General features: G+C 46.1%; 1 protein-coding gene and 1 long non-coding RNA gene across 2 annotated transcripts in view; both read right to left on the bottom strand.

Annotated features, from left to right (window-relative positions):
- Window positions 1-11,229, bottom strand: part of sdf4 (stromal cell derived factor 4) — an 81,736-nt gene extending 70,507 nt beyond the window's left edge. The window contains exon 1 of the mRNA XM_085967099.1: window positions 10,542-11,229. Within this exon, the coding sequence (XP_085823225.1) occupies window positions 10,542-10,846 (305 nt within the window). The 5' untranslated portion in view covers window positions 10,847-11,229. The remainder of the gene's footprint in view (window positions 1-10,541) is intronic.
- A 7,640-nt stretch (window positions 11,230-18,869) lies between these two features.
- LOC147100633 (uncharacterized) lies at window positions 18,870-21,518 on the bottom strand. Its single transcript, XR_015073527.1, has 2 exons — window positions 21,430-21,518; window positions 18,870-21,229 (listed from the first exon to the last, which is right to left on the bottom strand). It is a non-coding gene; the product is annotated as an uncharacterized LOC147100633 (long non-coding RNA).
- Between the last annotated feature and the right edge of the window lie 773 nt (window positions 21,519-22,291).

Below are 22,291 nucleotides of genomic sequence, written 5' to 3'. Positions count from 1 at the left end.
ACATCACTGTCCTGCGGTCACTGTACTGTACATCCATTTTGCCCCATAAACAAAACTTCCCATTGGACACATTAACATGAGACAGTCGCTGAAGGTAAGCATGCAGGTGCAGCAAGCGGTTAAGGCGGCAAATGGTATGTTGGCCTTCATAGCGAGAGGATTCGAGTACAGGAGCAAGGATGTCTTGCTGCAGTTGTACAGGGCCTTGGTGAGGCCACACCTTGAGTATTGTGTGCAGTTTTGGTCGCCTTATCTGAGGAAGGATGTTCTTGCCATGGAGGGAGTGCAGCAAAGATTCACCAGACTGATACCTGGGATAGCAGGAATGACATATGAAGAGAGATTGGGTCGATTAGGCTTGTACTCACTGGAGTTTAGAAGAATGAGAGGGGATCTCATTGAAACTTATAAAATTCTAACAGGACTAGACAGACTAGATGCAGGAAGGATGTTCCCAATGGTGGGGGAGTCCAGAACCAGGGGTCACAGTCTAAGGATAAGGGGTAAGCTATTTAGGACTGAGATGAGGAGGAATTTTTTCACCCAGAGAGTGGTGAACCTGTGGAATTCTCTACCACAGAAGGCAGTAGAGGCCAATTCATTAAATATATTCAAGAAGGAGTTAGATATATTTCTTAAAGCTAAAGGGATCAAGGGGTATGGGAAGAAAGCCGGGACAGGGTACTGAATTTGGATGATCAGCCATGATCTCATTAAATGGCGGAACAGGCTCGAGGGGCCGAATGGCCTACTCCTGCTCCTATCTTCTATGTTAATACACCGTTTACTATTAGAAGATACTAAAACTCTGCGACAGCATTTGAAACCGTGAAACATTTAAAGAAAACACAGGGAAACTATCTGAATGTTACCAGTTATTGAAGTTACTGCAACGAGAGCGAGCCGGGTGAGGTACACTCAAACCAGACAACATGGGACTGAAGGTGCAAAAAAGATTTACAAGGACGATACCAGAACTGAGAGAGTACAACCATCAGGAAAGGCTGAACAGGCTGGGGCTCTTTTCTCTAGAAAAGAGAAGGCTGAGGGGTGACCTGATAGAGGTCTTTAAGATTATGAAAGGGGTTTGATAGGGTAGATGTAGATAAAATGTTTCCACTTGTGGAGGGAGTACAAAGCTAGAGGTCATAAATAGAAGATAATCACTAATAAATCCAATCAGGAATTCAGGAGAAACTTCTTTACCCAGAGGAGTGGTTAGAATGTGGAACTCGCTACCACAGGGAGCAGTTGAGGCAAATAGCATAGATACATTTAAGGGGAAGCTAGATAATCACAAAGAAAAAAGGAATAGGATATGTTGATAGGGTGAGATGAAGAGGGGTGGGAGGAGCAGAAATGCCAGCATAGACCTGTAGAGCCGAAGGGCCTGTTTCTGTGCTGTAACTCGATGTACAAGCTTTGATCAGGCCACCTTGGTTACAAGAATCAGTTCAATTACCCAAATTATCTTTACAAATACATATGTTAAAATACTATTTTTGTTCAGTGTGACAGATGATCGCGTTTGGAACTTTCTAATACAGTTAGGTAGGTGGCCGCTTCCTCAATATGCTTCGCCATCTTCCTGCTGCCAGTACTCCCGACAACCTTTACACTAACCCATACTGTCCGCGCATTTTGGAATTCAATCACAGTTAAAGCCCGTTCCCACTGTATGCAATGCTAACCGCAACTTTCTGATCAGCCCCAATGGTACTGTAGCAGGTTAACAGGGAAAGCAGTGGCATGGAGTCTGTGCTGAGCTCATGGACCTCGGCCAGGGGGGGCACTATAATTAGCTAATGCATCCTGAACTAAGGAGGGAGGAGTATTGGATCAGCCAGGGTTGTGCTATCTGATATTTGAATGCAGGCGCTAATCCATTTCGTTTAAACGAGTTAGTGATTCTGGTAAAATAACAGACCAAGAATGCCCTATGAACTTTCGCCCACTATTATCAGTAACAGCTCGGGCCTCCAAATCATGGGAGCACACAAGCTAACTCTAATAATTACTAGGCTACTCATTGGTTTGAAACCTGTGACTATTTTCGTAGCGGTTTGTTACAACTGAGTGACTTGCTAGGCCATTTCAGAGGGCAGGTAAAAGTCAACCACCTTGCTGTGGGTCTGGAGTCACATATAGGCCAGACCGGGTAAGGACGGCAGATTTCCTTCCCTAAAGGACATTAGTATCCCGCTTCATCTGCGGCCAACACACACCCAAAGCCAACAGCAGAAAGCGGCTTAAAGCAGAGTTAGGATGTGGTCGTGGGCCAGCTCAGATTCCCCGCTCAGAGCCTAGATTACAGCATTAGCTTCCAGTTACAGGAGATGAAGGACGTGAGCTCGACGCTCGAATTCTTTGAGGACGTAACATACAGGGTGGTTAAAGGGGAACCAGTGGATGTAGTGTATTTGGACTTCCAAAAGGCATTTGACAAGGTTCCACACAAAAGATTACTGATCAAGATAAAAAAATCACGGGATTGGGGGTAATATACTGGCATGGGTGGAAGATTGGCTATCTAACAGAAAACAAAGAGTTGGGATAAATGGTTCGTTCTTGGGCTGGCAATCAGTAACTAGTGGTGTTCCGCAGGGGTCGGTGCTGGGACCCCAGCTCTTTACAATCTATATTAATGATTTGGAGGAAGGGACCGAGTGCAACATATCCAAGTTTGCCGACGATACAAAGATGGGAGGGAAAGCAGTGAGTGAGGAGGACATAAAAAACCTGCAAAAGGACAGACAGGCTAAGTGAGTGGGCAGAGATTTGGCAGATGGAATATAATGTTGGAAAGTGTGAGGTTATGCACTTTGGCAGAAAAAATCAAAGAGCAAGTTATTATCTAAATGGAGAAAAACTGCAAAGTGCTACAGTACAAAGGGATCTGGGGGTCCTGGTGCATGAAACACAAAAAGTTAGTATGCGGGTGCAGCAGGTGATCAGGAAGGCCAATGGAATCTTGGCTTTTATTGCAAGGGGGATGGAGTATAAAAACAGGGAAGTCTTGCTGCAGTTATACAGGGTATTGGTGAGGCCACACCTGGAATACTGCGTGCAGTTTTGGTTTCCATATTTAAGAAAAGATATACTTGCTCTTGAGGCGGTTCAGAGAAGGTTCACTCGGTTGATTCCGGATATGAGGGGGTTGACGTATGAGGAAAAGTTGAGTAGGTTGGGCCTCTACTCATTGGAGTTCAGAAGAATGAGGGGCGATCTTATCGAAACATATAAGATTGTGAGGGGGCTTGATCGGGTGGATGCGGTGAGGATGTTTCCACTGATGGGTGAGACTAGAACTAGGGGGCATAATCTTAGAATAAGGGGCTGCCCTTTCAAAACTGAGATAAGAAACTTCTTCACTCAGAGGGTAGTAAATCTATGGAATTTGCTACCCCAGAGAGCTGTGGAAGCTGCAACATTAAATAGATTTAAAATGGAGATAGACAGTTTCCTAGCAGATAAGGGAATTAGGGGTTACGGGGAGAGGGCAGGGAAGTGGACATGAGTCTAGGTTCGGATCAGCCATGATCCTATTAAATGGCGGAGCAGGCCCGAGGGGTCGTATGGCCTACTCCTGTTCCTACTACTTATGTTCTTATGAGCCACAGGAGGTGGGGATCTTTGTCTTTTAATGTCCATATTCATTTACAAAAGAACTAATCTGCAGACAATCTCTTACGCAGCGGCTACACAAGACTGAAAGGGTTAAAGTGCCGTCGTTATCTGCAGGGTCAAACTGTGATCAGTTGAAATGACTGCAGTTTGTAAAAAAAAGTTACATCATTGACTGCGCAAATCACACAAACCAGCTCGTGCTTCACAGGCAGAACAGATTTCAGCTGCTGAAGAACGCACATTCCATTATCCTCACCCCAAAAATGTTTTAGTGAAGTTTAGATTATGCATTAATTGGTCCCCATCGACACCAAACGTTCCAATTAGACATTCCCAACCCTAACTGCGGGATCCAGAAAAAGCCTGTGGCTCTTCCTCCCACACACACACACCCCCCTCGTGTATTGTTACCGCGCCAGTGCTTCGCTTACAGGGACTGTACAGCGAGACAGACACCCTCAGCTGCTGCAAGCTCTTCCCAAATGTAGAGGGGGTTCCTGGACCACTTGGTACTTGCATTATTGAGAACTGGCACAGAAAAGTTTGATGAAAACTCCCACACACAAAAAAACATCTGAAATACAGCGGTAAACGCATACTGCAAACAAGGTCGCTGTCACTACCAACTCAGCCTCTTGAATATAATGCAAGGAGTCATTTTGTAAATGTAATTATATTTCGCAATGAAGTAGTACTAACGACAATGCATTCTCAACAGTACTTTTAACTTATTTGGCACAACTTCCTTCCTTCCCTATTCTTCCTAAATAAGTTATATTCGGCAATATTTAACTGCCAGTCCTGTTCTTTATGTCGCCATGTTTCAATTATCACTACTACATCTGGCTCCTCACTGAGAATTATTGCCTCCAGTTCCCCAATTTTGTTTCAGATACTGTGCACGTTGCTGTACAGGCAATTAAATTTGTTCTTAAAAATAATATGAGGGGAACAATTAATAAGTCATTTTATACTTGCGTTCTAGAACTGTATCTGTTCCCTGACCGTTTGTTACCCTTATTCCTTACCTCCCTTTACTCTCATCTATTTCTTTTATCATCACCAGTTCCCTCCCCCACGTCTTACTAGTTTAAATTTGTATCCACAGCCCTATTTAGCCTTTCCACGAGGACTCTGCTCCCATCCCGGTTCAGGTGGAGCCCGTCCCATCGGTACAGCTCCTTCCCGTCCCAGTACTGGTGCCGGTGCCCCATAAAATGGACCCCCTCCTTCCCACACCAAATGGAGCCCCTCCTTCCCACACCAGTCTTTCAGCCACGCAGTCACCATCCTGATCTGTCTATCCCTAGGCCAATTAGCCTGTGGCTTGGGTTGTAATCCTCAGGTCCTTTTTAAAAAAAAAAAAAAAAAAAAAAAAAAAAAAAATTTAGTTCCTAACTTCTGATATTCCCTTAGCAGGACCTCCTCCCTTTTCTTCCCCATGTCATTGGTCCCGACATGGACCATGACAACTGGATCTTTTCCCTCCAAGTACCTCTTCAGTTGCCGAGATATCCTTTACCCTTACATCAGGTAAGCAACACACCCTCATGGACTCTCGGTCACGACTGCAGAGGACGCTATCTATCCCCCTAGGATGACAATTTTTCTATTCTGCTCCTCCATCCCCTGCCTCCCCCCAACACTCCCCCCACCCCACCCTGCCTCCTGCTCCCTGGTGCCATGGTTAGCATTCTGGCCAGCCTCCCTCCTTAACCTTGCTGGCAACGCGTACATTGTACCTGTTGGATAGGACCAGTGTCTGCACGACATCCTTCTCTACCTCACCGAGGTTCCCTCTTCCCTGCTGACGAACAGTCGCACTCTCCCCTTCCTATACCTGTGCTTTCCTATGAGGTGTGGCTGTTCGCTGGAGAAAACGATCCAGATGTTCCTCCCTGTCCTTTATGTGTCAGAGACTCTCTAACTCGCACGCCAGCTCAAAGACTGAGCCGGAGTGACTCAAGGCAGAGACATTTCCTGCAGATGTGTCAACCCACAAACTCCGACATACCGCAGTCCCGGCACTTTGCCTGGTGCACTGCTCATGTACCAACCTTGTGCTTTTTTAATTGAGGGCAGTGAACCAGAGGTAAAGCTGCAAATAAAAGACAGGCGGGAGCTTTCACTTCAAAATCAGATTATTGCCCAGTTGCTTTGAAGATTCAAAGCTGCAACATTCCTGCGTGAGTTTGTGCTCCTGTTACAAACAAACATACAGTCAAAAGGACAGGACTATCTCCTGAGAATAAATTTACATTAAGAGAGGTGAGCAACCAGGAGAAAGCCAGCAGTCTGTGGGAAATGGTTTCCTTTTGACTTTCAACTAAATTGTATTTGCGTAGGCAGGATGTGACCGTCTGTACATCGGACTGGGACGTGTGTTCTCTGCAGCTGCCAAGCATCAAATTTAAAGGGGACCAGATTCAACAACAACAACTTGTATTTATACGGCGCCTTTACCGTAGTAAAACGTCCCAAGGCGCGTCACAGGAGTGTAATCAGACAAATATTGACACTGGGCCACGCAAGGAGATATTAGGGATGCGCTAACTATTTCACTTCACTTTTTGTAATGTAATTAGTATGCTATGTATAGAGAATAGCAATTGGGGGGTGGTGGGGGAGGGGCCTCACAAAACGAAACGAGTCGAACGGTTCAATCACAAAAATGAAGTCCAAGCAGTTTGCCATCAGCAGTTATTTCTAAATTTAACATTGCACAGTCATCCCAGCCTCGCCCCATCTCTAACCTCCTCCAGCCCGAAACCCCCCCCTCCATCCACCCCGAAACCCCCCCCCCTCCATCCACCCCTCGGCGATCTCTGCATTCCACCAATTCTGGCCTCTTGAGCATCGCCAATTTTCATCACCCCCACCATTGGTGGCCGTGCCTTCAGCTGCCTAACCCCTAAACTCTGGGATTCCCTCCCTAAACCTCTCCGCCTCGCTCTCCTCCTTTAAGAGGCTCCTTAAAACCGACCTCTGACCCAGCGTTTGGCCACCTGCCCCAATATCGCCTCATGTGGCTGGGTGTCAAATGTTGTTCGATAACGCCACTGTGAAGCACCTTGGGACATTTTACTGTATAAAAGCCACTATATAAATGCAAGCTGTCATTCTCAAATGCTGACCAGATGATTTCTACAGTTCTCTATACAGGCAAGATTGCTTCTGCTCTATACTCCTAATTTGACCAAATTACTTATTCTATTCCGTCCCCCTCCCTGGCCACTGTCTCGGGCTGAACCAGCTCGGCATCCTAGTCGACCCCGAGCTGCGCTTTTGACTCCATAACAACTTGCATTTTTATAGCCTCTTTAACATAAGCACATAAGAAACAGGAGCAGGAGTCGGCCATTTGGACCCTCGAGCCTGCTCCGCCATTTAACGAGATCATGGCTGATCTGATCTTGGGCTCAGCTCCATTTCCCCGCCCGCTCCCCATAACTCATCACTCCCTTATTGTTCAAAAATCTGTCTATCTCCGCCTTAAATATATTCAATGACTCCACCTCCACAGCTCTCTGGGGAAGAAAATTCCACAGATTCACCACCCGCTGACAGAAGAAATTCCTCCTCATCGCCGTCCCCTTATTCTGAAACTATGCCCCCAGGTCTAGATTCCCCCACGAGGGGAAACATCTTCTCTGCATCTACCTTGTCGAGCCCCCTCAGAATCTTATATGTTTCAATGTAGCAAAACGTCCCAAGGTGCTTCACTGGAGCAACGATCAGACTAAAATTTGACACCGAGCCAGAGAAGACGACATCAAGACAGGTGATGAAAAGCTTGGTCAGAGAGGTCGGCTTTACGTAGCAGCGTACCAACGATACGGTTTCCGAGCAATGGAGCTCAGGAAGGAGCTGCCAGCTCAGGATAGGCTCTTTGTCATAGACTGCCCAATTCCACCTCTAACATCGCCTACATCTGCTCCTGCCCCTGTCCATCTGCCGCTAAACCCCTCCTCCCCGCCTTTGTCACCTCCAGACTCGACTATTCCAACCCTCTCCCAGCCAGCCTCCTAGCTTCCAACCTCCATTAACTTCCAGCTCATCCAAAGCTCTGCTGCCCACTCACCATCACCCCGGTCCGCGCTGATGTACACCGGCTCTCGGTCCCCCAAAGGCTTAAATTTAAAATTCTCATCCTCGTGTTTTAACGTCCTTCGCGGCCTTTCCCCTCCCTATCTTTGTAACCTCCTCCTACACTGTAACCAGCCCCCTCCTCCCCTCCCAAAAAATCTTCACCCCTGTAACTCTGGGCACCTCCTTTCACCCCACCATTGGCTGCCGTGCCTTCGGTCACCTAGGCCCCCTCACTCTGGAATCCCCCCGATCACCCTACTGCCTCTTCTCCTTTTAGACCCTCCTTAAATTCATCACTTTGACCCAGCTTTCGGCCACATCAATTCAATTCAATTTTATTTGCCATATGTAACCAGTACAAGTACAATTACAATGGAATGCTTACTCCCCGTAGGGACACGTCAGCTATTCATACAGCGCCGTGTTCAGGAAGTCAATACAATGGCATCCAGTGGCAGTGGGAGCACGATGTCCCTCAGCCGCTCCGTCCTCCTCGTCACCGTCATCCTTATAATATTTAAAAGACAATACATAAATGCAAAGGCAGTGTCCTCGGCCCATTCATCTCCAGCTGCTTCATCAATGACCTTCCCTCCATCATAAGGTCAGAAGCGGGGATGTTCGCAGATGACTGCACAGTTCCATTCACAGCTCCTCAGATAATGAAGCAGTCCATGCCCGCATGCAGCAAGACCTGGACAACATTCAGGCTTGGGCTGATAAGTGGCAGGTAATATTCACGTCACACAAGTGCCAGGCAATGACCATCTCCAAGAGAAAGTCTAACCACCTCCCCTTGATCTTCAATGGCATTACCATCAACATCCTGGGGGGGGGGGGGGGGGGGGGGGGGGGGGGAAAAGAGAGATCACCATTCGCCAGAAACTTAATTGGACCGGCCGCATAAATGCCATGGCTACAAGAGCAGGCCAGAGGCTGGGTATTTTGCAGCGAGTGACTCACCTGACCAATGTTCCCTGTAATTTATTTTGGGTGCACAGCCCATTCAACCTTCTGCGCAAACGCAGTTTTTCCATTGAGAAACTGGCAAGCGGCCTGCGCGGGAGCTTCAGACAGCTGCATGGCGGTGCAGCTAAACGGGAACATTGCTCCCGACTCCCCAAAGCCTTTCCACCCACCTACAAGGCACAAGCCAGGAGTGTGATGGAATGCTCTCTTCTTGCCGGGATGAGTGCAGCTCCAACACTCAAAAAGCTGAACACCATCCAGGACAAAGCAGTCCGATGATCGCCAACCTATCCACCACCTTAAACATTCACTCCCTCCACCACCGGTGCACCGTGGCTGCAGTGTGTACCATCTACAAGATGCACTGCAGCAACTCGCCAAGGCTTCTTCAGCAGCACCTCCCAAACCCGCAACCTCTTCCACCTAGAAGGACAAGGGCAGCAGGCACATGGGAACACCACCCGCTTCAAGTTACACATCATCCTAACTTGGACATTTGCCATTCCGTCATCATCACTGGGTCAAAATCCTGGAACTCCCTCCCTAACAGCACTGTGGGAGTACCTTCACCACATGGACTGCAACGGTTCAAGGTGACGGCTCACCACCACCTTCTCAAGGGCAACTAGGGATGGGCAATAAATGTTGCCCTTGCCAGCGACGCCCACATCCCATGAATGAATAAAACAAAATGTTGCGGTTATGTACTAACCAAACTGTTTCTACTATTCTCTATATACCATATACGGACCAGAATATTTCTTACTAAACTTGCAGTGATAAAGTGTAATTATTAAAATCACTCTGTAGCCATCATCATATACAGGACACAATGACCATCAAGATCTACACCGAAATTGTAGCAAAAAGGGACAAAAACTGAAGAAACCCCTCAGGAAGTTCACAGCATGTAGAATAATAACCGTCACACATTCCCCTGCGTGACTTCCAGCTCCTAATCTTGTCTAGGGGTTCAATGACGAATATAAAATACTATCATATGGTCCAGCCACACCTCAATTTTAAAATTCTCATCCTTATTTTCAAATACCTCTATGGCCTCGCCCTTCCCTATCTCCTCCAGCCCTACAACCCGCCGAGATCTCTGCGCGCCTCCAATTCTGGCCGCTTGCATGTCCCTGATTTTCACTGCTCCACAATTGGTGGACGTGCCTTCAGCTACCCGAGCACTAGCCTCTGGAATCCTCTCCCGAAACCTCTCCGCCTCACCCCTCCTTTAAGACGATCCTTAAAACCTGCCTCTTTAACCAAGCTTTCGGTCCGCTGTCCGACTATTTCCTTATGTGGCTTGGTGTCAAATTTTGTTTGAGAACACTCGTGTGAAGCGCCGTGGGACGTCTGACGTTAAAGGAGTTATGTAAATGTAAGTTGTCTTAATAGAATCATAGAAGAGTACAGCACAGAAAGAGGTGATTCGGCCCATCGAGTCTGCGCCAGCTCTTTAGAGGAACCATCCAGTTAGTCCCACTGCCCCATATCCCTGCAATATCTTCGCCTCCATGTATTTATCCAATTCCCTTTTGAAGGCTACTATTGAATCTGTATCCACCACCTTATCTGGCAGTGCATTCCAAATCCTAACCACTATTGTAGAAAAATATTTCCTCATGTTGCTTCTGGTTCTTTTGCCAGAGGACATTATCCACATTCCTGGGTATGGTGCCCAAATGTGTCATTATGTACCGACTGGGGTAATGTGTTGTAATCAGTACTGGATATTCAAAGGCTTTAAATGTATTCTGAAGTTACTCTAATCTTAAAAGTTTTGGAATAGTCCAACCACCACTTTTGGCACATCTGTAACCCACTCCCAATTCCCGTGGGACATTACTCACTTTTCAAATATCTCAGTGAGCTTCTTTCTGTTTTTCATGGGCTCCGAGTCCTCCTCAAACTCCTCCATCTCTCTGCCCAGGAAGACCTCTTGGTGAAAATCCCGGTTCAAGACGCCGCCCTTCTCCAGCTTGAGCCCGTTCAGGTGGTTCGGGGGCTGGATCTCGTTCTCGTCGAGCGCCGCCTTCTCCTTCTTCAGGGCCGAGTTGTTGGTGGGTCGGGCGTACACGTCAACCAGCAGAAAGACACAGAAGCCGCCCAAGTACAGGCTGGCGATGCTGCACAGCACCGACTTCACCGAGTTCATCTTTCAGTCTGTGTGTGTGTGCGTGTGCGACAGAGGGCGAGGAGGCAGCAAGAAGCCCAACAAGAGCTGAAGTCAACATCCAAAGGCACCGCCACAAGCTGCGTCGGTTCCAAGTGCCAGTCACGTCGCCCTCGGCTGAGACATTTGGCGAGATTTTCCTCTGGAATTAAGTGGGGAGAAAGGCGAGGACTAGGGAGGGTTGCTGTTGTCCCCACTGCCCCAAGACTTTGTACACGTGGCTGTCCCAGATATTTCAGCCTTGTTACGTAGAAACCCGAACAACGAAGTCCAGCTACAAAACGACTGGGAACAGGAAGCAGCCCCAAGCGATTAAAATAACACGCACCGCGGCTGCTGGGCAAGATCTGACTTCAGCGAGTGAGGGAAGCGCCTAGCTGTGGCCAGCTTTCTCTCTGGCTCTCCCTAGCCTGGATGACTTGACTTTCCAGCGCTCTCCATTTACCAAGCTCGGAGGGGAGCTGACTGCTCCCGCCTGGCTTTTAACACAGCTAGCAACTTCTAGGAACTGCCTGGAGTGAGCTTCAGACAGGAGAGCACTGCTTGCTAACCAGTTTAATCACATGAAGCTGTGTGATACGCATCAAAACAAACCTCATTTTTAAACACAAGTGAATGGTTGTGTGGCTCATTTGGGTAGCACTCTTGCCTCTGAGTCAGAAGGTTGTGGGTTCCAGGTCCCCCTCAGCAACAACAACAACTTGTATTTATATAGCGCCTTTAACATAGTAAAACGTCCCAAGGCGGAACACAGGAGTATTATAAGACAAAAAAAATTGACACCGAGCCACATAAGGATAAATTAGGGCAGGGGACCAAAAGCTTGGTCAAAGAGGTAGGTTTTAAGGAGCGGCTTAAAGGAGGATAGAGAGGCGGAGAGGTTTAGGCAGGGAATTCCAGAGCTTAGGACCCTGGCAACAGAAGGCACGGCCACCAATGGTGGAGCGATTATAATCAGGGATGCTCAAGAGGGCAGAATTAGAGGAGCGCAGATATCTTGGGGGGTTGTGAGGCTGAAGGAGATTATAGAGATAGGGAGGGGCGAGGCCATGGAGGGATCTGAAAACAAGGATGAAAATTTTGAAATCGAGGCACTGCTTAACCAGGAGCCAATGTAGGTCAGTGAGCACAGGGGAGATGGGCGAACGGGACTTGGCGCGAGTTAGGACACGGGCAGCCCAGTTTTGGATGACCTCAAGTTTACGTAGGGTGGAATGTGGAAGGCCAGCCAGGAGTGCGTTGGAATAGTCAAGTCTAGAGGTAACAAAGGCATGGATGAGGTTTTCAGCAGCGGATGAGCTGAGGCAAGGGCGGAGCCAGGCGATGTTACGGAGGTGGAAGCAGGCGGTCTTTGTTATGCTGCGGATATGTGGTCGGAAGCTCATTTCAGGGTCAAATATGATGCCAAGGTTGCGAACTCCCGAGACTTGAGCACAAAAGTTCTAGCCCGACACTCCAGTGCAGTGCTGAGGGAGTGCTGCACTGTCAGAGGTGCCATCTTTCGGATGAGATGTTAAACCGAGGCCACGTCTACTCTCTCAGATGGATGTAAAAGATCCCACAGCACTATTTCGAAGAAGTTATCCCTAGTGTCCTGGTCAATATTTATCCCCCAACAAAAACAGATTAACTGATCATTATCACATTGCTATTTGTGGGAGCTTGCTGTGCGCAAATTGGCTGCTGTGTTTCCTATATTACAACAGTGACTACACTTCAGAAGTACTTCATTGGCTGTAAAGCACTTTAGGATGACCTGAGATCATGAAAGGTGCTATAGAAATGCAAGTCTTTTTCTTTAAAATGATCTTCTTCATTTTCAAATCTCTCCATGGGTTGCCAACTTTAGTTGGACTTATTACTGGAGGTTTCATCACATGACCTCCCACTTCCGACCACTCCGTCTGGTCATACATCCTTTTCCCCCATCTCCAATATTTGTATAAATAAGAGTGTTCAAAGAAAATGAAAAAAACGCCATTTATTTAATGCCCCTGTGGGTTTCTTTCTCCTGGCTGGCTCGCAGCAGTACCCAGGAGATTCATCTTTAATTCCTGGTGACTCCAAGACAATCCTGCAGGATTGGTAACTCTGCCCTCACTATCCCTGTAACCCCCTCCAGCCCGCCGAGAACCCTGCATTCTCCAACTTTGTGCACCCCCCACCCCCCACTCCCTTCGCCCCACCATTGGCGGCTGTGCCTTCAGCTGTCTAAATACTAAGCTCTGGAACCCCTCTCTTAACCCCTCCACCTCGCTCTCCATCTTTAAGACAAGCCTTAAAACCTACCTATTTGACTCCTTGACTCATCGTTTGCCTGAGTGCCAATTTTTGTTTACGCTCATGTGAAACGTCTTGGGACGTTTTACTAAAAAAAATGTTCTAATCTTAGCCTCAACAGCCACGTGGTGAAGCATTCCATGGTCTAACAGCCTTCAGTTCCCCTTTGTTGTCTTCCATCAGAAATCCTTGGTTTCCGTCCCCTTGTTCCCCATTCACCCACCAATGGAAACAATCTTTCACTGTTTACCCACAGTAACGTCCCCAAGTTTCACTTATCCCTTTGCTCCTCTCTCAGTGCCGCTCCCACTCACCACGTGGCTACTGCTCCCAGCTCTGCAGGAAATGCTGCTCCCCGTGCCCACCCCATGCCCCAGTCTCCCTCTCTCCCCCTGTCCAAGTCCCAATTCCCCCTGATCCCCAGTCTCCCCCAGCTTCTGGGCCCCTCCCCTGACTCCCCCACCGCTTCTCTGCGGTAGCGGGGGTGGGGCGGGGTGATGTCACTGAGTTGGCCGCTGGTGATGTCACGGCATGGGGGGGGGGCGTTTTGCTGCTGCGGTGGGAGGGGTGGCAACCTTACTGTGAAGAAGAATGTCCTGATAGCTGTCCTAAAAGTACCCTTCTCTAGTTTGAATCTGTGTGCCCTTGTTCTATTCCTGAAATTAAATAACTATTCTGGGTTAATTTTCTCTATATCTTAGATACTTCTTTAAGATCACCTCTTAGCCACCTCCTTTCCTCAACTGCTTGCAACCTCGCCATCCTATTTGACTCTGAGCTGAGCTTCCAACTCCATATCCTCTCCATCACAAAGACCACCTTATAATATCACACATCTCCCTCCCTGCTTCAGCCCATGTGTTGCTGAAACCCACATCCATCCCTTGCTTACCTCCCGATTTGACTATTCCAATGTTCTTCTGGCCGGCCTCCCATTAACCTGAGCTCATCCAAAACTCTGCTGCCCGTATCCTAACTCACATCAGCCTATTCAACCATCACTGTTGTGCTTTCTGAACTACATTGGCTCCTGGTCCACCGATGCCTCGATTTTAAAATTCTCATCCTCGTGTTCAAGTCCCTTCATGACCTCGTTCCTTCCCATCTCTGTAACCTCCTCCAGCCCTACAACCATTCGAGAACTCTGCATTCCTCCAATTCTGGCTTCTTGCTCATCCCCCACCCCATCATTGGTGGCCGTGCAGTCAGCTGACTAGACCCTGAGCTCTGGAATTCCCTTCCTAAACTTCTCCACCTCTCTCTCCTCCTTGAAGACGCTCCTGAAAACCTACCTCTTTGACCAAAGCGTTGAGTCACCTGTCTTACTGTCGCCTGCTTTGGCTCAGGGTCAAATTTTGTCTGATTACACTTTTGTGAAGCACTGTTGAACGTTTTACTACGTTAAAGCGGATATATAAATGCAAGTTGTTGTTGTTTCCAGGCTGAAAAGCCTACATTTCTCCAGTCTTGCCTCATAACTCGGACCTCTAACACAGGGGATTAGCCTTGTGGTGCTTCTCTGTACTGCCTCCAGTGCTTGAATGTCTCTCGTTACTTAGTGGTCCGAACTCGAGACAGTAATCAAAGTACAGTCTGAAGAGAGCTCGATGAGGTTTAATCATTAATTCCTCTGACTTATACCCTACTGCTTTGGCCATGTAATTCAACATTTTATTGGCTTTGTTAATTGCTGCTCTGCATTGGTTAGACATGTTTAGCATTGAGTCTACAAAGACTCTTAGATCTCTTTCAACTTCCTCCTTAGATATTACACCATTTGAGGAGTACACGTGGCATCTAATATTTTCTTCCTACGTGCAATACTTTATAATTGTCTGCATTAAGTTTCATCAGCCATTGTTCTGCTCACTGACTTATCTTGTCCAACTCACTCTGCAGTTTCTGAGACCTCCGTCCTGGACAGTAGGATAAGAGGCAGACATTATTGTTCTTACAAGTTAAGCAAGACGACCCCCCAGCGTGGACTAGTGCGTGCGTGTTTTGTTTTTGTAACAGTATGTAAATATAAATATCAATTGTACCAAGCGACTCTTATCGTACTCGCTGATCTGTGTTTTATCTACCATTGAATAAAGCAGCTTACATTTCGTGTTAACCCAATCCTTTGTCGGAGATTGAAGGCGTACACATGCACAAGATGCAACAGTCTCTGCTGTACTTTCATCCTGCACAATTAAATTTCTCCCGAGTGATCCTACCCTTTCTTTAGCTTATAAAACCCCTTACCATTTATTTTTATTATTTGCTAGCGTTTTTCATATTACCTTTTAGTCCTTTTAATCATAGAATCGTAGAATGAAACAGCACAGGAGGCCATTCAGCCCATCATGGCTGTGCTGGCTCTTTGAAAGAGCGATCCAATGAGTTCCATTGCCCTGCTCTTTCCTCATAGTCCAGCAAATGTTTCCTTTTCAAGTATTTATCCAATTCCCATTTGAAAGTTACTATTGAATCTGTTTTCACCACCTTTCAGACAGTGCATTCCAGATCATAACAACTCATTGCATAATTGTTTTCTCCTCATGTTGCTTCTGGTTCTTTTACCAATTACCTTCCATCTGTGTCCTCTGGTTAGCGACCCTTATGCCACTGGAAATAGTTTCCCCTTATTTACTCTATCAAAACCTTTCAAGATTTTAATCTCCCTTTCAACTCCCCACTACACTGTCTATATTCTTCACAATTTTCTTTTCCCACAGTTTTATTAATTGCCTCCTTTTTCAGTTCCTATTTAGTTTTAATCTTTCTATTTACTCTTTGATGCACCCATCTATCCAGTAGATTCCCTACTACTGATCCAGCAAATTGTTTGCAAAATATTCCTGACCAATTATTTTGGGCCAGACCCCATTCTTATCTCACTGATCTTTGCCTATTTTCAGTCCAGCATCCGTATCTTTGACTGTTCATTATTCTTTTCTGTTTTCACATTGAACCTATGTTGTGGTCATAATTTTTGAATTATTCTCATACTCTCAGATCAGTAATTTGCCCCAATTAATTTCCAGAACTAAATCAGGCAATGCTTCTTTCCTTGTTTCAACAGAATCAATGCTAATTAATCTAGGAAGCAGTCTTCAATGCATTCCCCGATTTGACTACATGACTTGATCCCAGTCTATCTTGGGAGAGCTAAAAATCACCCAATATTATTGCCCTGTGGTTCCAATGTATCTCTCTGTACCCTGCCAACCTACACCTCTATCTCATCTCCTATTTGGTGGCCGATAAAGCAAATTGAGAATTGTATCATTTCCTTCCCTATTCCTTAACTCGATCCATCTGGATTCTATCTTAACACAACCCCTTGTATTCTAGTGCGGTGATAGAATCCTCTATTAATACTGCCATCCCACTCCCTTTTTTTTTTAAAGAGTGGAAGCACCATAAACTGTTCTTCTCTGGTAGGGGCTGTATGGGTCAGTAAAAGCTGGTCCTGGAGTAAGGACAAGTGCTTACATAACGCACGAGGCACAATCACACGTGCCTTTCTTGTGCTCTTAAATTTGCTCTTCCTCCTCCAACTCAAGGAGTGACAATGGAACCCCCAAAGAAATGCTTATCCAAATATCAGGAATAAACGATAAGAAAAATTAAAGCTCCAATGGTAATTCAGATAAAACATAAAAATTCTACCTTCTCAACCAACAATGAGAAGTGCTGCATTCCTATAAGGAGCCAACTCCTACAGGTCAGACCACACCACACGGCTGTACTCATTCCATGGGGCTGAGCCGAGCTAGCGGTGAGGGGGTGGGGAAATTGCATAGGACTAAGTATTTTTGGCAGGTTAGGCCAGGCTTGTGCTAGTCACCAGTTGAGCCTTGAAAACCCCACCAACTTTCTTCACTGTGAAATGCGATGGTGAAAATTATAAGGGCCGTGTGCAGCATTCATTCTTGGAAGAAAACATCAAGGTAACTAATGCAAGAGTCTCTCCCACCAAAGGGATCAAGGGATAGGGGGAGAAGGCAGGGACAGGGTACGGAGTTTGGATGATCAGCTATGCTCTCACTGAATGATGGAGCAGGCTCGAGGGGCCGAATGGCCTACTCCTGCTCCTATCTTCTACGTTTCATTGTATGATCTGCTGGTGGTGGCTCCTGGTTCTTTTTTATTATTCCTTGGGTAAACTTGTTGTAAGGTGTCTGTCCCTCATAAGATGCTGCACCCTGCAGCACACAAGAATATAGACCGCCCCCCCCCCCTCCTCTAGGGCATATTGTAAGGCCCCCCATCTTCTGACATCAAAACATCTTAAATATTGCTTGAGCAGTAAATTTCTGCTTTTGCAAGTCCCGGGTTGAGCTTGCCTGTGGCTTTGGTACACCTGCCATGTTACAGGGACGACTTGTCTTGTCGAGTTTAGGTAGTTTCGTTTTAATACCCCCCACCCATTTAAATAAGCTCCCCGTGTGGAAAAAAAACATGTATAGTGAGCCATGAGGAGTGCAATTGGCTGGTGGCGGGAAATCTGGACTGACAGCAGCTCTTAAAATGCTGCTGGCCCTTAGAGGGGCGTAACCTTTGCTGGTAAATAGATGCCAAGATAATAGCAAAATACTGCGGATGCTGGAAATCTGAAATAACAGAAAATGCTGGAAACACTCAGCAGGCCAGGCAGCATCCGTGAAGAGAGAAACAGAGTTAACGTTTGGAGGAACAGCACCTCATCTTTCGATTAGGCACTTTACAGCCTTCTGGACTCAACATCGGGTTCAACAATTTCAGACTATAACCCCTGCCCCCATTTTTTCAGGCAGCAGCTGTTGACGATTCTGCCATCCCTATTTGCAACATTTAATCTCTCCTGCCTTGCATTCTAGCACAGACCGTCCCTTCTATTCCTTCCTCCTTCCTCCCCCCTCCCCTCTGCATCTGCTTAAAACCTATTACATCCCGAACTTTTTCCCAGTTCCGACGAAGGATCTCAGAATCTCAGACCTGAAACGTTAACTCTGTTTCTCTCTCCACGGATGCTGCCTGGCCTGCTGAGCGTTTCCAGCATTTTCTGTTGTTATTTCAGATGCCAAGATAAATTTGGGCAAAATTGTCCCATTTGATGATGATCCCTTAAAGATGCTATTGCAGCAGGTACAGCGAAAGAGGGTGACGCTAATTGGGTAATCCTCCTGTGCGAGCTGCATGGAGTGAATTGGCTGATCAAGTCAATACAATCACCCAGGCCTGTCACACTGGATGAAAACAAGCAAGATGTTTGCTGGTATCGGGGGACAGCAAAGGTGAGCGTCTCCATCCTTGCACACATTTCTATTGGGGCCCATCCCACATGGCACAAATCAAAGTTGTAAACTACAATACCCTCAGGAAGGTTTCTCTTACAAGATATTATTCCAGATAGCCCTTATGACTAGGAAGGTCAGTAAGGAATTTCTCTCCAGCCTTTTGAGTTACTAACTGTTCTCATTGCTCTGATGTGAAATGACTGACTGCCGGCTGGTGCCCCTCAGTTCCACTAGGAACACGAGAAGGCCTCGGGCCTGCTCGCTCTGCACCACAACTCCATTTTCCTGCATTTGCTCCATACCCCTCAATGCCTTACCCAACAAAAATCTATTTCGGTCTTGAAAGTTCCAATTGACCCAGCATCCACAGCCTCTGGATGGAGGGGGAAATGAAAGAGTTCATTCCTACTACACTTTGAAAAAAGCACATAAATAATACAGACAACAACCATCAGAAATGGGTCTACATACTCGGATTTAATTTATTGACTGACCATAAATTGTACAATATTTAAATATTATCCTCTTGTCACAGCTTTTTCCATAATGATTCCAGCATTTCTAAAGAACATTTTAAAATAAATACACCATTGTATGTTGTTTTTTATTGGTTCATTAAAGCCACTGCACAATAGTTCAAATAGGATTTGCCATGAACCTCAGTGGAATGTGTTTCAAAGCGCACTGGCCCTCCCCCATTGCACCACTGAAGGCTGAGCTCGAGTAGTGACCAGTGTTAAGACGAGGACAGACCAGGGGGGGACATGGCACGGTGGGTTTATACAGGTTCCAGTTGGCCGCTGGTTATGGGCACAGTCTGCCCATTTCATCCCATGCTGAATGTGTGCAGCAGCAATGACAGCATGATGATGGCCAGAGAGGCATGTGGGGACTCAGCATCACTGAATAGGATGGGGTGGGGAAGAAATTAAGTTACAAATGGGATGAGAGGGAGCAACCTTCCCCTGTAAGCTGCACTGTGCCTCCTGCCTCTCCCACTGCGCGGCCCATTCTAAGTTTTTGCGCATGCGTGGTAACGTCCTCGTTAAGCTGCGTAACCGAGCTGCGCTCTGGAGATCTCGAGCAAGCCACTCACCGGCTTTTACAGGAGGAAAAACATTTGAATGGGCCGCGCAGCCAGTTAAAGGGCCCGTGCAGCCAGTTAAAGGGCCCGTGCACTGTGGGGGGTGGGGAGGAATAAGAGGGAGCATTGATACGCGGTAGCTACAATCTCACAGCCAGTGAGCAGCCTGCACTGGACCTTGCAGATGACTGCATGGCTGCGCAGCTTAGTGGGAACGTTGGGCGGGAGGATATTAGACAGAAGAAAGGCAAAATTAGAATTATCAGGTCAGAAACTGCAAGAGCAATGCCACCGACTAAAATGTCATGTGAAGACCCAAGATATTCAATTACTATCTTTAACTTCTATAGCTTTCCAATTCTGTTTTTTCTATCATGGAAGTTGTAAATTCCCAATTTCCCAGGAGCTGTATCAGGTCCTTGCAAAATGGAATAATTGAATTCATAGGCAACACCTCAGTGATTTCAATAAATGAACAGTATTGATAATGCGGAAGGACATTTCAAAAATACACACTTATCCCTTTTGCACTAAAATGCCAACTTGAGCAAAAGGCGTCGTACTGCCGAGGCCTACATGTTGATATATTAACTTTCTACACTGACAAATACAACTCTGCAACTCACATTTAACTTAGGAAGCTTCCAAAATACCACAAAGGAAAATAAAGCTTCAAGTACTGGAATTTCAAGCGAGGAACTGAAAATAGAAATTATGTTTCAGCAGTTAGGCGAGGATGAATAGCATTGTTGTTTAGGTCTGTTTTTACACCTCTTAAGAGGTCATTTTTCAACTTTGCATTCGCGATGTGGAGCCTCACCCGCCGAGAGCACGTATGGAGACCTCAGCGTGCACAGCGCATGATCTGTCCAACCATTATTTTAATTGCTGAGGCCCCCTGGCAGAAGTATGGATTGAGAAAATGATGCCAATAGTGAATTTGCTATGGCACTGCCCACAGAGAGTGAATGATCCACAGCTGCTGGAGTTTGTGAAGCTCAATCTAGTGGTAGAAGTGTGAGCTGCAGGTGTGACTGTACGACGGATAGCTTTATAATGGGGGAAGATCCCATCGAGACGCCACCCAGAGGTATGACAGAATGGTGATGCCTAAATAAGGAAAGCAGAACATCCTTGGCAAATTTAATACATCACAGGTCGATAGTCAGACCTGGATGAAGGGACGACTGTTTTGTTATTCATTTAAAAAGTCATTCTGGATGGAAGGTTTGTTAAGCATGATGAACCAGTACTGGGCTTTATTACCAGAATGATTTGCAGGTTTCACAATATAAATTAAAAAAATACATTTAATTTTCACTCATTCATACATATGGTTTACTCTTTAAAGCATTGTTCAGGAAGAGGAAATATTAACATAGCAGCACAGTGAATGGTACAAGGCCATCAGCTGGGTCAACACCCAGAAATGTGCCTTGCTCATTAAATTCGTACATATACACTTTAATGTTTCCAACACAAGACAAAAGCACAAGAACTGGGCCCAGATTTACAAGGTCTCCTCAGATTGTGCAGAAACACATCGGGAACAAGCAATGATCTTCCTAATCTACGCACGCCGAGATCCATGCTCAAGCAAAACGTTTTCTGGGTCGAAAACAGCGATCCATTTGTTTTCATGTCATTTGCCCATTCTGGTCCCAATCGTGAGGAGCATTCTGCTCCCAATATAAAAACTTTCTTCTTGGGATTGGACACTTTAATTGCAAGTTCCTAATGGGTAGTAAAGCATGTGATTTACCAGAAGAAATTTTGCCAAAAATCACTAGGTAGTTCTGGATTTTTTAAAAAATCACACCCCCAAAATGGCCTCGTCACCTAGGTTTGTGAAATTGCCACCAATACCAGGGCTGCGAGTACACAAGGTGCCTGTTTCCTGATATTTACCCATTGAATAATATAAAATAACTTACCAGATCCGGTTTGTCCCGTCATTGATTAAAAGGTGCTCGTGTGCGATGGAACTCTCCTTCTCAATGGCCATCTGCTGCGCGAGACTCGGATTCCAATCGCACCAGGTACTGGACCCGATTCTAAATCGGAAGGCAGCAACATGAACAATGCTCTCGGACTGGACAGTGGGTCTTCACTGAACTGGAATTGTGCACCAATCTCTGGCACTAATTTAAAAACACAGACAACCACCTAACTCAGACTGCCTCCGAGCGCGAATCCCGATGCTCTCTACCTAGTGTTCTGACCAGAAGCAATGACATTTAAATAAAAAATCATTCTATCTCTGCACAAAATCACACTGGTCACTCATAGGTTACAAAAGTTGTTGGACTTTTCACATGATGTCACTGTGCACTGTAACAAATCCCTATCATTTCCCAATTTGGAAGGTTTTCAGTTGCTTGCAAGTACACTTTTGTGAAATGGTAATATGTCAAACATGAATACTTGGAATTTCTCTAAATGTTTTATACTTACATTAGTGACTCGAGGAAAATATATCCTCAGGACTATAGAGTACAGTAATTATAGGATTCACCAGGATTGTTACAGTATTTGTATTAAATAGTTGCTTAACGGTATTAATCGACAATAATGACACTTTCAAAAGCACCCTGAACTATTATTAAAGTGATCCAATTCAACCAATTATTTTAATTTAGTGACTCCAGGTGGTGAAAGCTAGCCCAGCCCTGCGTTAAAGAGTTCTCTATGGACTGCCCTGTTCCCAGAAACAGAGTAAGCTCAATGTAGCCTTACTCTCCTAATGCTTAATTACAATGCCCAAGTAAAGTTGTACTTTAAAGATGAAATAGCTCT

Source organism: Somniosus microcephalus, chromosome 25 (assembly GCF_052327205.1).
Source record: "Somniosus microcephalus isolate GS21.2 chromosome 25, FLI_Smic_1.0, whole genome shotgun sequence".
NCBI lineage: Eukaryota > Metazoa > Chordata > Chondrichthyes > Squaliformes > Somniosidae > Somniosus > Somniosus microcephalus.
The sequence above is the reverse complement of the archived record's forward strand: the minus strand, read 5'-3'. Positions and strand labels throughout refer to the sequence as shown.